The 16,573-nt window shown below is 41.7% G+C and overlaps 3 protein-coding genes across 3 annotated transcripts; all 3 read right to left on the bottom strand.

The window, feature by feature from the left end:
* Window positions 1-910: 910 nt before the first annotated feature.
* On the bottom strand, window positions 911-2,498 carry C922_03986 (hypothetical protein; the record flags this gene model as incomplete). Its single annotated transcript, XM_008819573.1, has 2 exons — window positions 911-983; window positions 1,138-2,498. 2 exons carry the CDS (start codon window positions 2,496-2,498, stop codon window positions 911-913), a joined length of 1,434 nt encoding a protein of 477 aa, XP_008817795.1.
* Window positions 2,499-5,806: 3,308 nt separating this feature from the next.
* C922_03985 (hypothetical protein) lies at window positions 5,807-9,877 on the bottom strand (the record flags this gene model as incomplete). The annotated part of the gene is made up of 3 exons (XM_008819572.1): window positions 5,807-5,884; window positions 6,045-6,137; window positions 6,305-9,877. 3 exons carry the CDS (start codon window positions 9,875-9,877, stop codon window positions 5,807-5,809), a joined length of 3,744 nt encoding a protein of 1,247 aa, XP_008817794.1.
* Window positions 9,878-13,286: 3,409 nt separating this feature from the next.
* On the bottom strand, window positions 13,287-15,644 carry C922_03984 (vesicle-fusing ATPase; the record flags this gene model as incomplete). The annotated part of the gene is made up of 1 exon (XM_008819571.1): window positions 13,287-15,644. The coding sequence occupies one exon, from the start codon at window positions 15,642-15,644 to the stop codon at window positions 13,287-13,289; it is 2,358 nt and encodes a 785-aa protein (XP_008817793.1).
* Between the last annotated feature and the right edge of the window lie 929 nt (window positions 15,645-16,573).

The raw sequence follows: 16,573 nt of genomic DNA, 5'->3' as shown, positions 1-16,573 counted from the left end.
ACCCTAATACTTCCCATCCTTCTCCGCCAGCCATTTAAGAGACACAAAAGGAAAATTATAAAATGTGAAAGAATGGTCATGTATCAGCATTCACCATGCCGATAAGAAAAGTTAGGAATAAAAGGGTCGTCTACAGATCCCCCGAGCGCCTTACCAACACAGCACTTCTGCATTTAGCCAAAATGTTACCGTGCGTGTGTATGAACTGACGTACAAACGATCAAAAAAAATTGCGGGTCCCCCGTCACATTGTGGGGGATAAGTCCCCACGGATGGCAAACGCGCCCTCTTAATCGGACACCGTAAAGAAAGGAAAACGAAAAATGATAAGCCCCCCACTTCGCGGCTTTGCAATGTCTACAGCGTGCATCGTACTACTTTACCAAAAATTCGAACGAAGGCAATATTTTTAATCCCCTAAGAAAGTTCAGGAATTTTTCCCGCAAACTTCTTTTCTCATCACTGCTAACAGAATAAACATATTTTTAAACCCAATTCCAAAACGAACGTAATTTATTTTTAACAAAGATTGAATTCAAAAAAAGAAAAGTGAATTATTGTACTGAAACAAAAAAGAGAAAAAAGTAAAATGGACATGTACATACATAATACAGTACACATTTTAACCTAAAAATGTCTGCAAGTGTCAATAGAAGGTAAACTTTTAACCCGGGGGTCGCGAAAGAGGAAAAAAAAAAAAAACAGGAAGAAACTTCTTTTTTTTTCCTTTCTTCTGTAACACAAACTACGATGTAAATTCTGAACACACATCTGTTGACACAAATGCCTCTTCGCGTGACGAGTTACATTCACAAGGGGATAAAACTCATTATGTTCTTCGCGCAAACTATTTTGGAACACTCACATTGATTTTACCCTGACCGGTATAAATGGCTTCTTATAAAGGCAATCACAAGTGCTGATCTGGCGCCCGGTTTAATTTCATATTACGAAAATCTCCCTGGTTGGATTCCCTGTAATTCCTGAAGAGGGGAAAAAGGCAAACAGTGGAAGTGAAATATGGTCAATGTGCAAGGAGTTGGATTTTCTCTTTCACTTTCACATCATTCGGGAGGTCCATTTTGTCTTTATATATATTTTTCCCCAATTTTTTCCCCCTCTGTGTCGTACATTTACTTGAAGTCCCCTTGTGGAGCATTCTGGTTGCCGTAGTGGATGCTCAAGTTGGAGTGCCCGCCAAAGACGCCGCCGTGCATCCTCTTGTCCTTGTCGTGTTCTTGCAATCCTCTGTTCTTTCTAAAGGAGTAATCGGTCCTATGGCTGTCCTTCATGACATGCCACTTGTCCTTGAATCCTACATACTTCGTACTCCCATCGGCGTTATACATATATTCGTGTCTCTTAAACGACAAATTTTCCGGAACTGGATAATCCCTCTCATAACAGAAATCGTAAAATTCTTCAAAAATAGAATTCAATAATTTTACAATTAACTCCGTAGCTTTTTTATAGCCTATTAGATCGTCTGATGAAACAGACACATGCATTCGCTCCACAATTGGAGCCTCATTAAATGGCTTCCCCTTTATCTCAATGGATACAGAGTTATTAGTTTGTTCCTTTATGTAAGATATGTTGGATTCATTTTTTCCTAAAATTTTTTTCATTACATCAAATTCTACGGGGAAACCAAATATGTCAATTAGTTCAATTCGACTTAACCGCTTTGTAGCATAGGGGTTGTTTTCGCTGTGCTCCCCTTCGTTCATTTGTATTTGGTTCAAGTGGCTACCGCCGTTGTTGTAAATGGGCTGGTTACTAATTTTATTCTTCACTTGGTTTTTCCCTGGCATGGGATTCCCACTGACGTTCGCATTTGTAGTCATACTTCCACCCACGTTAACATTGGTTGCGATACTTCCACCCATGTTAACACTCACAGTTGCGTCTGATCCTGAGCTGGCGCTTATCTTCGGCGCCGTGTTACTACCTTGGGCGCGCCCCGGTTGCAGCAAGTTCGCCAGCTTCTTTAGCATATTGACTGGGTCGTCGCCACTCTGATTGGAACACTGTTTCTGCTTGGCCGACGCAGGGTCGTTGGCAGAAAAGGGGAGAAATTGTTCCACAGTTTTGCCCTCATTTAGTATAATACACCTAATCGTGCCAATGTCTGTAATGGTCAGCCCGTTCATGTCTTTTCTCACTTGCTGAATCATATTCCTGTCATTAAAAGTAATTTGAGCAGCTGCCTTATCACTTAGTATTCTTATATTTCTTGCTCCTTTGTAATGAGAAAATAACGTTTTCAAGTCGTTCTCGTCAAATGTGAATGCATCCTGTGGGTTGTCAATGTATAAACCTAAAGAATAGTTGTTATTATTCATGCTATTTGAGATGTTGCACATATTGCTATTTACTGGGTTATGTTGCTGCGCATTTGTGTTTATTTTCATTTTTCCCGTATCGTCGTTTCCATTGTTCCTGTGATAGGCTAAATCTCGAATCCCCCCCGGCATGTTGTTGTTTGGTGTCACCATTCTGTCTTGTCCTTTCGAACACTTATGGGTTCACTTGTTGTTTCACAGCTCAGTGGTCGTTCCTGTTCGTTGTATGGGCTTTCCAGTTAAGAATGACTGATCGTCAAGAAGGTGCACACGAAGACATATACATAATACGCTCTTGTATTTATACCTATCTATATTCTCCTGTAGCTAGGGACGTGGTCATCTGTGCAACTCACTGGGTTGGAAGACGTTCCACTTTCCTTATTCGAAAGTGAAGACGCCGCGTGGGGAGACGACCCTAAGGAAGCTCTTCTGCCTTTTGCCTCCTTAAAGTGGACTATTTAAACCGGTTTCGAGCATACATTGGGGTAGATATATGTATGTACAAAATATGTAAACATATAGACAACCACCCGGGTGTGTATTTCTGCCTACTTCTCTGACCTAAAATTTCAACGCTTCATTTATGCGGCGTTAACTTTCGCCTAGTTGTTACCCCCAGAAACTCTGCTATTTTGTAAAGGCGCCCAGGAAAGGACTCCCGTTCGGATATCGTCTATGTCTCCTCTTGACTATTTCCTACGTGAGGGCATGGCATGCACGTTCGCTCGGGTAGATTTGCTATTCTTTTTGACCCTTTCGCGTACATTAAATTTGCATCAGTTGATAATACAAGGCGGTCTTACGGAGTTTTCTCTGCAGCCATGCCCTTCGAATAGATACATGACTGAAAACTCCAATCTAGAATATCTACACGTGAAGATAATTCCAAATGAGGGGTCTATACAAACACCTTATATAGCACAGGAGGGGAGGTCACGTTAAAAAGGGCACAAACGGGGTAAATGAAAGATTCCCCTTAACCCGACATATAGAATTTTATACTGTAACCCCTTCAATACTGCTCTCTTAGGCGCACCAAATTCACTAAGCATGGGCAATGCGGTATCGTACTACACATATTAATATATACTTGCGCTGTGCTCCTTTCCCCCTCAATACATTTCGAACTTTATTTTCGCCTCTCATCGACGGATATAAAAATCCTTATGTCGCTTAAATGCAAAGAATACGTTCTTTTTCTTATCGACCCCTTTTGTGAAAACAGCGCACTGACCGTTTTATTCCCTACTGCAGAAGGATTTCAAAGCGACTAAATCCTTTCAAGAGAAGCTTATTACCGAGGGTAGATATGAACATATTTACAAATGCGACGGACTACTAACCACGCACTTGCCATGCCAACCGTGCTCTGTTTGGAGCCTGATTATTTAATATTATCGTCAAATGTATTATTAATTTTTAAACTCCAAAACGGCGTAAGAACTGGCGTAAATTAAGCAGACGACGGCTTAAAAGTTCGTTCGTATTGGTGCAGGCGTGCGCATGTGCGGAAAAGCAAACATATGATTCTGCATGCGTCCGTATGCGTATCACGGACCATTGGATATATATATGTATAAATATCTATGTATAAATACGCCTAAATATGTATCAATAAATACGTATATATGTACACGCCTATTCGCGTGGAGGCATGTGCATTTTCGCCGCGCTGGGAAGGAAGGTGGCGCGAAGGCGGAGAAAGTCCAACGGCCAAAACAGGATTCGCGGAGCACAAAAATGGAAAAAAAATGAAAGAGGGACAAACAAAACTGTGAACAAAACTGTGAACAAAATAAACACATATAACGATGAATTAATAGCAATAAAAAAGAAAAGCTTTACATATATGTACAATGAATAGCTTAACGGAGTGCCCATAAAAATGGGCGCGAGTAAGAAAGCTCAACAATTTTCAAAGATGAACCGCGGAATTCATGGAACAAATTCACAAATTCCTTCTAGCGTCCGAAAAGTGGACAAGGGGAATTTTTCATCACAAAGGATTCCGATGAACGGAACGCTAGTGGAAAGAACAAAATGGCATGCGCATAAATGCATGTCCCTTAACGCATTACGTATCTATGTATGTATGCAATGTCTGTGTATCTGCCACACCTGAACATTTTAAACACCCGATTAGCGCTCCTCGCCAAATTGCATTTCCCATGAAAGGGGGAAAGTTCACCCCCCAGTAGCAACAGAAAAAGAGGTGCCAAAAAAAAAGAATTCACCCATGCGGAAATTGGCAGCGTCAACAGGAGGTCTTTTTACATTCTAAACTTCACCCCATTACGACGCGGTCCCTTATTTTTACCACATGACAAGCTGCCTACGATAATCTACATATTACCATAAATCAATACAATTGCGTTATCTACGTGTGGTGACCCACTCTTATGCCATTTGGTCACAAATATATGTACACTGTGCAAGGGCGAGGCAATTTTATTACCCCCTAATTTTTACCCCTCATAGGAGTCTACATATATCACCGCGTTGGCATCGCGTACAGCCCGCAAAAAAGCATCTCCGCTGGGAAACCCCAAATGGACGGCCCCTTCAAAGGTTGGAAAATAAATTAACCTTCAACGAAAGCTTCGCACTGTTAATATGTTCATATTTAAAAAGCATAAAACAATTGATCATTCAAATTATGAGTATTTGTCCGGGTGAATTTTTTTAAATTTTAAAATGATACATATCATTATGAAGAAAGGTGTAATAATAAGCATAATGTGTTGATATAACTTAGGAGGGGAGTAAAACAGATGGATCTGCACACATGCCTTACGACATACACATAATATATGTCCTATACAAGACATGCGAAAATGTGTCATATAGTACAGCTGACACGTTCGTGGGGGAGGTGTAAATGCATAAATAAATATATACATATATGCACACATATATCTTTATATCTGGATACCCCCCCTAGAAGGGACTCATAGAGCACAGCTATGGGGAACTTCCTGGACTGGAGGGGTTCATGACAGAACAATGCGATGGCAGAAAATGATAAGCGATCGCCGTTACTTATCATTTGTTACGCACACAACACAGAGTTCGCGTGGGTAGACTTGTGCGTGCACATTTGCACACATGCACGAGTATATACACATATGATTCCTACACATACACACACATGTATTTGTGCGTGTGCAAATTCCGAAGAAGGGGAAAAACGTTTTTGTGAAATTAAAAAAAAAAAGGGAGAAATTTTATTCAAAAAAATGGAAACAATGTGTGGATTAAAGGCAGAGAAACGGGTGATAAAACAGGCATTAAAAGGCGTTGACATTTCAGGAAAACACCTGCCAACGTGTGCTATAATATGCTACGATATTCTGCAATGTGCTAAGGTGGGGGGATTATACGGGGGATTACACCAAATTGGGACTACACTAATACGATGCTAAATTGAGCAACAAAATGCCGAGTTCTTTCCACTTCCACTATTCCACATTTATACACTCGTCATCCACGTCAATGGCTGAAAAGCTTGGCACGTCTTCCTTCATTAATCCTCTCAACTGAGAAACACGCAAAGGAAAAAAAAAATAATAAATAATATAATAAAAAAAAAACCAAATACGTGTATACCGTTTTTTTATTTAAAAGTGCAACGACGAGTCTCCAGCAGAAAATGCACATACTGAACGAAATACCGGAAAAATGCTCCTTTCTATTTACCTTTATAAGTTTGTTATCTTCCGCCAGCTTAGCTCTCTGCAGTGCTTCCTGTCGGTCGGCCTCGTATAGCTCATCTTGATTGGTCGAAAATTCCTAAACGGGGAAGAGGCGGGAGAAATGGTGATAGTGGTAGTAAAGGTGTGATGGTAATGATGGCGTTGCCACTGGGGCGGGCCTCATTACTCGCGTGAATGGTACAGGGGTGTGCAACCACACAGACGGTGCAAATTATCCACATATGCTACCCACGCGGTGCACACCTTTAACGAGATCAGCAAGTCCCGGACGAAGGACCTAAAGGCCGAGGGGGAATCCACGCAAAAGTTAAACAAGTCCACGGAAAAGGTCTCAATCTGCTTCTGGTTCAGATTCTCAAAGGACTGGGTCAGGAACGTCTGCACGTGCTTCACTATGTGCGCTTTGGTAATTTCTGCATCCGGAAGGTTCACCACCTCGAACTCTAGAAGGCGTAGCATGTTCATAAGGATAATCGTCTGGTAATGAAACCCCGACTTGTGAAACGAATCGGTTAACGTTTTAAAAACTTCGTTCAGAATTATGTAGTAAAAGGCTTTACAAAATTCTTCCAAGTATTCCTTCTTCTTTATAATAATGTTATGTAAAAACTGGTGAGTTATCCTTAACCCGTGGTCCGCCACTGAGGGATGCTCATGCTTAATTGCCCACAAAAGGGACTGAATGAATGTATTGAATATTTCCGAATCTAGGGTGAACAGATAATCAAAACAGTGTCTGACGCAGGCATCTAAAAAGTTGTAAAATTTTTCCCTATGTTCGGGATAGGAAGAGAAATCATTCTTTATCATGTCAATGGTTGGTAATAAGACGTAGTTTAAGACGGTAGGTAAAATTGGACAGGTGACATTTTCAATTTTTTTAAAAACTGTAGAGAGCAGAGAAAAAACTTCAGCATCCTTTATGTGAGGATTACTATCTCGGTAATCTACCAATATCGTTTCTAGCAACACGTTTAGTATATTACTGGTCATTTGAAAATTAATTTGCTTGGCTTCCTCCACTGTTGGGAGATGTACATCCACCGATTCGTCTAATTCATTTTTCATCTTCTTCTGTTCCCTCTTTAACAATTCCGCTTCTAATTCCTGTATGTTGTAGCAACTCCTCTCAATGGTGGTTTCTATCAGGTGTAGGAACTCTCTCTTCATTAAAAATAAATTTCTAAACTGAGCATGCCTTATGCGCTTCGTCCCATTGGTCTCCACTTCCATATTTATGAACTTGCTATACAGCTGATAAATTTTTAAAAAGTCCAAGAAAACTAAATTTAACTGCTCGTAGTAAAAGTAGGACAGCGCGTAGGCCAACCTACAGTTAACCCTCACAAAGGTAATAATCAGTTTGGAGTTCTCATAGGCGCAGAGATGCTCCAAATTCTTCATGTCATTAACGGCATCCCCGTTAGCCCCGTTGCTGTTTAAAAGGTTGGGATTATTCATATCCTTAATCCCGTTATTTGCATAGATTAGCGAGTTCCACAGATTCATCAATTTGCTCATCAAAATTTTTATACTCTCCTGTTTCTCCTCATATGGAAAACACGAAATGACGTGCGCGATAGCTTCGTAAAGTAACAAGTTCAATTTTTCTGGCAACTTATGCATTATGTTGTTGTGGAATTTAATGAATGTATTAAAAAACGACTCATTATTATCATTGGTATGGTTATTCTTCGCTATAACATTTTTGCACTGCTTGCAAATTTTCAAAATGGTTTCCGCTGCCATGTCTTGTACCTTTTCATTCTCTGCAAATTCGAACAACTTTTTCATCACCGTTTTTAGAAATCTCCAGTGGAGCTTCAAAAATCGATGGTACTGACTCACGATGTACATAACACAAGAGGCCAAGATGGCTCTGTTTTCTTCCCCATTTTTAACTTCTATCATGTGTAAGTATATCCTCAGTATGTACATTAAGAAGTCTTGTTCCTTTTTGAGGGTCATACACATGGAGATGGAACCCACTGCGTAACTAATCCGGTTGGTCTTCGTGCTGTTCCACACTTCATTTTTGTTCGTATTCTTTAGCGACTTCTCCGATTCTTTATTTAGCAACTCCACGATCAGTTCCATGGTTTTTTCAGACCCCAAGTAGGTCAGGTATACCAGGGTCGTCTTCATCGTGTTGTACAGAGCAATTTCTGTCGTATCTGGCTCAAAATCTCGGACCACTTCCCCCGTCTCGTTGTCATACGAAATGTAGATTTCCTGTGGCTTGGCCATTTTCTCGATGACGGTCTTCCTTATATCGTTCAGAATAAATTCGTATAGCTTAATTCGTGGGCACATTTTTTTGATATCCCCTGGGGTTAAATCAATTTTATCCAAAATGGATGAATATTCATTAATGTTGATGATGCTGCTCCCCCCTCCGCTAATCGTGTTGTTTCCGATGAGGCTGGAGTTGTAATTGATTGTGGCGAAGCTGTACCCTTTCCTGTTTCCTAGGGAGGAGGCCTCCATATTGACAGACATGTTGATGGGAGAAGTTCCCAGGGAATTCTTCAAGTCATTGGACGAACTCGGTGCACCTGGTGCGTTCGCTCCGCCCTTCCCTTTCAAGTTATGCTCCTGCTCCAACCTCGTGATGAGTTCTCTAATGAGCTGTTCCGTGAAGACGTTATAATAATCGATGATGATGAGGAAAACCTCCTCCATGTTGCTATTGGCTAGCATGTTTAAAAACTTAAAAACAATGTTCACATCATTCGTGTTGTTGTTCTTTTCGACAATCTTCTCTCTGTAATTCCGCAGAAAGCTTGTAATGCAAATGCTCAGTTGCAAGAAGTATTGCTCCCAGAATATTTTTAACTCTGGAGGAATATTCTTCATTTCATTGGCATTCGGCAACAACTTAATCTTCGCGACCAACTTTGACCACAAGTTGATAAACACATTATCGAAGTAAATGATATTTTTCTCGTCAATTTTTAGCATCACTATTTCTTGTATGCATTTTACACACTCAATTTTGTAGGAAATATCGTCCCAGAAGTGGTCAAAGAGGAGGTCAATTATCTGGATATTGCTATCATTAAATTTGTACTTATCAAAAATGTAGGTCAATGGGATCCATTTAAAAAAGTTCGACAAACAGTTTAACGTTTGCTTAATTAGGGACGTGTTTGTGCCCCTCTTGTTGTATACATTCGCTTCCAAAATGTAGAGACATAAATTGTACACTTCTTGGAACTGGCTAGCATATTCGTTTCTTAACTTTTCTTTTTTTTTTTTTACTAACGTTTCATTTCCAAACTCGAACACCTCTTCACTTAACATGTTTAACAACTTCATGTTATTTTCACATACATTTTGATTTAGCTTTGCGGAATTTACAATGTCTGGAATGAAACTCGACCACGAATCGGGCCACTCCTTCTTCACTATCTGGATTAACGTCTCGTCCAACTTGTTTAGCAAATGTCTATCCACCCCTAGCGTCGTCCCCTCTGTCGATAAGGTTATCGTGTAGCACGCTATGAAATTTTTCATGCCTTCTCTTTCCTCTGCAGGTAATATATTCCACTTGTTGTTTATACACTCTTCCAATATTTGCAGGCCATAAAACTTTGTGTTCACATTTTCGCTGTGTTCCAGAATGATGGACACGGATCTCCACGAATTGTCCAACATCTTAAACTGGTTCAACAGATTCTGCGCAAAGTCCCTTCTGTTCTTGTCCCTCGTGTCTAACAGAGCTTCTACTACATTGTCCAGAAGCTTCAATTTCTCTGCATCAAACGGCTGATTTTTGTCTAACAGCGACAGCGGATTGAACGATTCATTTTCCATCTTTATCATTTGTCTTTTCTGTGGTTTTTCTTCTTTTGTCGATGGTGTGGATGGGCTGTGTACTGGTTCTCCTTCGTTTGTGTCACCCTGTGGTGAATTCCTCGACGAGTCTTCTTTTATTATGTTATGCTACGCGTCTACACGCCTCCACGTGCAGTAGCGCCTCCTTACAATAGTGTGTTCCTTCCCCCGGGGTCACACGTCTCCTGTTTCTTTTTTCGTTTTTTCAAAAAATCGAAATAACACATCAACAATATGGATCAAGGGGGGGATAAATATGCAGACAATCCTCTTATAATAGATGGCCTGGGGGTGAAGGTGCGGGCTTGAAGTTCCTTTCTGCTCCCTCTCCGTGCTATGGGCGGCTGGGAAGTGCCTTTTTACACTTCTTCCCTGGCTAAAACAATGCCCTTCTCGTAGAAACGAACACAAAAGGGGCACATTGGTCACACGCACTTATATATACGTGCAAATGATCGTGGTCATCCAAGGACACGCCTTTCTGACAATGCTTTAAAAGGGGCTTCTCCCCTGTGTTGTTGCGCAGTTGGCGCAAACTATGTTGTGCTGACAACGTGCAGAGGTGAAGCCGCCAAATAGCGAAATGGCGAAGAGCGTACTTTCACAAATAACCGAGAATGTCCTTACTCATGTTCACACGACACGGCTCGCCGTGATAAACGCTCCCTATGATTACTCCAGCGGGCGACGCTTTATAACGTACAAAGGAAGGGACATACAAACAAGGTCGCCCCGGATTTTCTTCAACAGTTTGAGTTTATTCTTTGCAGTTCACATATGGGGGGTGGGGTACCATGTACAGATGAACACTAAGGGGGTACATATAATAATGTACATTCCTTTATGCGCGGGCTTTGTGTATAAGGCATTTATACATCCGCTACGCAGTGGGGAAGGAGTACGTCCGTACACGCATAATGCAAGCAGACGCTTGTGAGGGCTTCCCCAATGCAGGGTTTAGTCACTCCTGGTTTCCCCAGTGCTCGCCTGTGCAATGCATTCTTGCGCATCTCATACGTTCGTACATTTTCCGCCATATGCCTTGACAAAAAAGGGGTGCGCGCTTAGCGGAAATTTGCGCTTATATATTCGTGAAACCTCCTTTTGCCATAAAAGTTATGTGCGTGTATATGGTCAAATTTCACGATCAGAAATATTTCCATGTAAGATGGGGGGTTCAAAACTGACGAACGAACGATCATTCTTACATGTCAGGTGTTTACATATACATGTATGTGTCCCTCTCTGCACGGAGTGGGAATGATCGAGGTGAAAAATTAATTACATAAAAAAGGGTTGGCTCCATAAAAGCTCACTTTCGTCAGCGCATACGCGTTCGTATCCTTGTAAACTTTAATATGCGCTTTTTTTGTGTTACATAAATTCCCTATTTTATATTTCCACAAAATGTGCTTTAAAAAAAAAAAAAAGAAAAAAAAGGAAAAACAGTATGCCTTCCAAAAATGGCCTGAAAAATGAAAGGGGTCCATGCACAGAGGCAAAAAAAAAAATGGGAAAAGGGGTAAAAAAAAGAAAAATGGGCACAAATAATGGTCGCCATATATATATTAAAATTGTGCGTGCAAGTACTCAGAAACGTGAGCATACTTCTTCCTTCGCGTAGGAAAATGGGGATACATGTACATACCCATGGATAACTATCCACAGGTGCATACCAGTATGCACTTGCCTTTATTCCCTCCGGAGCATTACTGCTTCCTCACTGCTGCGTGTAATCTGCTGTTCCCTTGGGGGGGGCTCATGTATCCGTTTTCATATTTTTGGAGCCTCATCATCAGGAGGAGCGTTGTGAGGGTTACATCGCAGGGCATATAAGCATATACATGCATATTCATTTACATATTTATGTGTATATTCATGTGCGTATTTATGTGCATATTCATGTGTATATCCTTCGCCACCGCCCTTTCGCCTCGTGTTCCCTTTGCATACGCCTACTCATATGGCTGTCTGCATTCTATATATGCTGAAGTGCGCATATGCTTACGTATGCGTAATCGAACGTATTCCTGCGTCTGCTCTCCCGTCCCCGGAGGTTCCACTTTTTGACCACCACTTTGCGCCATAACTTTTGGCGCGCAAAAATTAGGCAAAGGTTCTCACATGAGGGGAAAATTTTCCCCCGAATGGAGGCGCAAGTATGTACATAAAAATATGCACACAAAAGGCGTTTCGCTAAAGGGCATTTGCATAAAATGCGTTTGCACAAAATGCGCTTACGCAAAATGTATGCATCCTCTCGGCTTCTTCTCCCTGGTTCCTTTTTTTCCTTCACCCCTTTGCACGTGCGGGATACGCCTACACCTGCTGCCGGCACGTTCGAGGCCCTATTTGAAGAAAAGCGGAAAAGGGACATGCGTGCCAACTTCTCTGCTAGCAATTCTTTTATTTTTACAAATTAAAGGAAAATCGCAGGTGCCCCTATGTTCTCCAAGTTTCCAATTCCACACTCTCCCATAAATTACGGAACTGCCAACTTATTACGGCTAATAAATCCCCACGTGTGATTGGCAGCAGCTCTTTTTTTTGAAGACGTCCTCCGGTTTCACATCTACCTACGCAGGGAAAGCAGAAATGGGTTGAAGTGTGGCCAGATGGGTAAATTCCCCCGAATGGCTATCACGCTGTGAGAGATCCATCAGTACAGATGTCCCCTCAATTGACACGAAAAAGTTGCCATATAAGTCATATGTAAGGGGCCCTACCTATTTTGTGAGAATCCAATTTGGGTGACAAAAAAAAAAGAAGTGTGCAATTTTTCGAGGCGTATATTCATTTTTTTTACTTGCTTTCACGCGACGGAGTACTTTTCTTTTGTAGTAGTCATATTGGGTAACCCCCGAAGGTCCTCATTCCTTTAAGCGATAGAACCCTCCTAATATTTTCTGGTTCGGTTCATTTGTCCACCCCAACCCCCTTTGGTAGTGTTTCCACGGCTCCCTGTTGCACGTCGAACGTACTCTTAATGACAACAGCATTTTACCTGCCCCATGAACAACTGCACGGGCATAATGGTGAAGAACCAACCCGTTTGTGATCCTTCCCTGCAGAGTGGTGTGCCCTAATAGTTCACCTCCGTGATAATGACCCCTCTCTGTTAATTAAGATGTGTCCTGTTTTTATGAGAGAAAAAATAAAAAAAAAGACTAACAAATACGCGCGATGTGTAGGTGATTACCCCATATGCACGCACAAAATTGGTAGGGAGGAATCGCCCTAATGGGGAAGCAAGGCAGACAAACTAAAGAGGAAAAAAAAAAAAAAGAAAAAACTCCATTATATAGGTTATACTGCAACAGAGGGAGAAAGCGCAAGACAAGGAATTGCTACTCAGCCACGTGTTCGGCCTGCACTCCACACACCCCGCTCAGTAGTACGCCTCCTCGTCGAAACCAATCCCACAGTCGTTAAACGTTTTCAGGAAAACCTCGCTTGTGATGCTCCCATCGACGGACGCCTCCGACGCCATGTCGATGACCATGAGCAGGTTCTTAATGGCAATACTTTTGATCACGTTTGCCGCGAGCACTTGCTCTATCTCTCGTTCAGGGAAATCGCCACAATTCTGATTCCTGTTCTGCAGAACATTCCTAATTGAGGTGGAACAATGTAACAAGGGCACTTCTATATTAACAAAAAAGTTTTTAATCAACCCGACATCCTTCATAAATTGATACTCCGACGTGGTGCATATGATTAAAATTTTCTGGTTTTCCTTTTTGGGTTTCTTCTTAATTAAAACCATGATTGCTTGCAGCACGGGGTTGCTAAATCGAGGCCCAATGCGTGTGTAATCGATAAGCCTCTCTATGTTATCCAAAATGACTAACGAAAGGGGAGTTTTATACGCATCTTCGAAAATCTTATTTATGTAATTTATCCTGCTAATTTCGGAATACCCAATTAGGTTTTCCGGGGTGATAAATTTTGTGAAGTGAAAATTAGCGCTCTTAGCAAGGTACGCGGCAATGGTAGTTTTTCCTGTCCCGTTTTCTCCATATAGAAGGACACTCAACAAATTCGTGTTTGCATTCTCTACAATCTGTTTAATTAGCAGCTTGCATGTGTTCTCAATATTTTCGTATTGCTCCCCATAATTGATAATTCCATTCGACAGCAACCCGTCAATGACGTCTTCTTCCGCCCCAAAGGCTGGCTTCGTCTCTTTCAATGCCTTATAAAAATCCTTCTTCGTTATCATTATGTCATCTGCGTTGATCGGTTTCGTTAAGTCATTAAAATTTATGTGTCTCTCGAAAGCGTACGATACCGTGTTTCTCACTAGTCCTTCAATTTCTGCACCAGAAAAGTTTGGGGTCTTTTCTGCCAACTCCACGATATTCACATCTGCACTTAGCTTATTGCTCTTTCTCATGCTCTTCGTGTGAATATTCAAAATCTGGATCCTACCCTCCTTATTGGGGAGAGAAATTTCTATGTGCAGTTCGAATCTTCCGGGTCTCAACAGCGCATCATCGATCAAATCAATTCGGTTGGTCATGCCGATCAGCAGTATATTATTCAAGCTGTTAACACCGTCGATTTTGGAGAGCAGCTGATTCACAATGCTGTCGTTTACACCAGTCCCACTTGAGGCAGCACTACCTCTCTGTCGACAAATAGCATCAATTTCGTCTAAAATGATAATGTGTAGCTGTGAATTTTCTCCACTCTGTTTATATTCCATCTCTGCGTCTTTAAATAAGTTCCTAATGTTTTCCTCTGACTGTCCTACATATTTATTTAATATTTCTGGACCATTAATAATTTTGGGTTCTCTTGCATTCAGTGTTTTCCCTATCTGTCTAGCTATTAAAGTTTTCCCTGTCCCCGGGGGCCCATACAGAATGAGTCCCTTCACATGTTTGATCCCCAGCTGCTTAATTATATAGTTGGGGTAAATTCGGCTGGCAAAGGTTCGTCTAAATATGGTTTTAAATTCTTCATCAAGTGCTCCTATCCCTAACTCCTCAAAATTGAAGTTGCTCTTTATGATGTTCTTTTTTAACACCTTCTTAGATTCAATAAATAACTTCCCATCACTCATGCTGGTGAATACACATTCGGTGTTTTCGAACAGAATTCCCCTCTCGTGTTCCCCCGTTTGTCTACACATACTGGTACTACTCATCGGGGTGTTATTCCCTAACTTGAAGAACGAACTTGCACTGCTCGGGGTGCCTAGGCTGCCGATGCTGCTCAGGTTGTCCTTATTCAGCCTCTTGATTTCGTCAAATTGTGCCGCCTTCAGATCTTTTATAACGCACTTTATCAGAATGTCATTACATTTTAGGGCTAGTATTTGCCCTTTCGTCAGTACATGGTTGATGAAGTACTTTTTAAAAACTCCTTCCAAAACATCGTCCTCCATTTCGATCAACCGATCAGGCTTCACAAATAGGGTAACCTCCACATCGATGCTATCAATAGGGATGAAATGGATGAGGTCTCTTTTGCTTTCCCTATCGAGGACATTCAACTTCACAGCTTCCTTCAGCTGGATCCTTGAGAATTCCCTTTGGCACGTATTCAACGCTATTTCGTCCTTCCCGATATTCCCATCCCCCTTTAGTATCAAAACGGTGTTCGCTACTTCTGCATACAATTCGCTGCTTTTGGAACTCCTCTTCAAACTACTGTACAAACTGGAGTTGATGAAGCCATAGTTGGTCAGTGCCAGTTCCTGCGATTGCAGTTTGCAGCAGTACAGAGTCGCAGTCGTCATTTTTATGTGACTATGTAATAACTATGCTTTATTTGGTACTTCCGTGTGTAATGTGGCCCCTTTTTTTCCCTCAGCTCTACCGTGGGCTATGGCTTGTCCTGTTTTCCCCTTTTCTGAGGTAAGAACAGTCGCGAAAAGGTTGACAGGATTAGAAAATCCTAAGCGGTTACATCAATCGTCGCACTTTCTCTGCGTAGATATACATGTAAAAGTACACTACCTGATGGATATCTTCTCACAGGAGCAAGTACAATTCGGGATTCTCCTACCTCTGGGGAACCCTTTCGGCTCGCCTCGACAGTGTAGCCTGCCCTGCTAGTATGCCTTCCTCTGCTGACCAATCGAGCAGGATTAGAAACAAGAAAAAACAGTTAACTTCCAATCGGACAGATGCCACAATGAATCAGGAATGAACTGTCTCCAAAGGTGCGACTTTGCAGGTGCTCATTAACGTACGTACCTTTGGGGGCAGATAGCGCACCTAATTTTGTAGGCTAAACTCTTAGGGGGGCGCTCAACTGAGTCATAATTCGTGTAACTATACATAGTAACAATGCGAACCAATAAAGTAGCAGTCAATTTTTTTCCTCCTTTGTAACCTCCTCCAGCGTTTCATTCTCCCCAGCTCGAGCCTCTAAAACGGGGGAATTATCTTCACTTCGTCAATTTCCACTATGTCGTTTCCCTTCTCAGTTGAAATCTGCTTATTCTCCCGGGGAAATCCCATCCGAAGCCGCCTTCTTTTCTTAACGGCCATTATTTCCCCCTTCTGTGCTCATAACAATTTCGAGTTAGCAAACAGCCACCGCTATATCCTACTTTGTTGACGCAAAAGTGTAGCGTCGCGGGTTCTGGGCAAGTGTGCTTGGCAGCGTAGAATAAATACCTTTTTCTCGGCGCCGTCAACTGCACAGAGGCGACGCGCGCTC

Source organism: Plasmodium inui (assembly GCF_000524495.1).
Source record: "Plasmodium inui San Antonio 1 unplaced genomic scaffold supercont1.18, whole genome shotgun sequence".
Classification (NCBI taxonomy): Eukaryota; Apicomplexa; class Aconoidasida; order Haemosporida; family Plasmodiidae; genus Plasmodium; species Plasmodium inui.
Note: the sequence above shows the minus strand (reverse complement) of the source record. Positions and strands in the feature narration are given on the sequence as shown.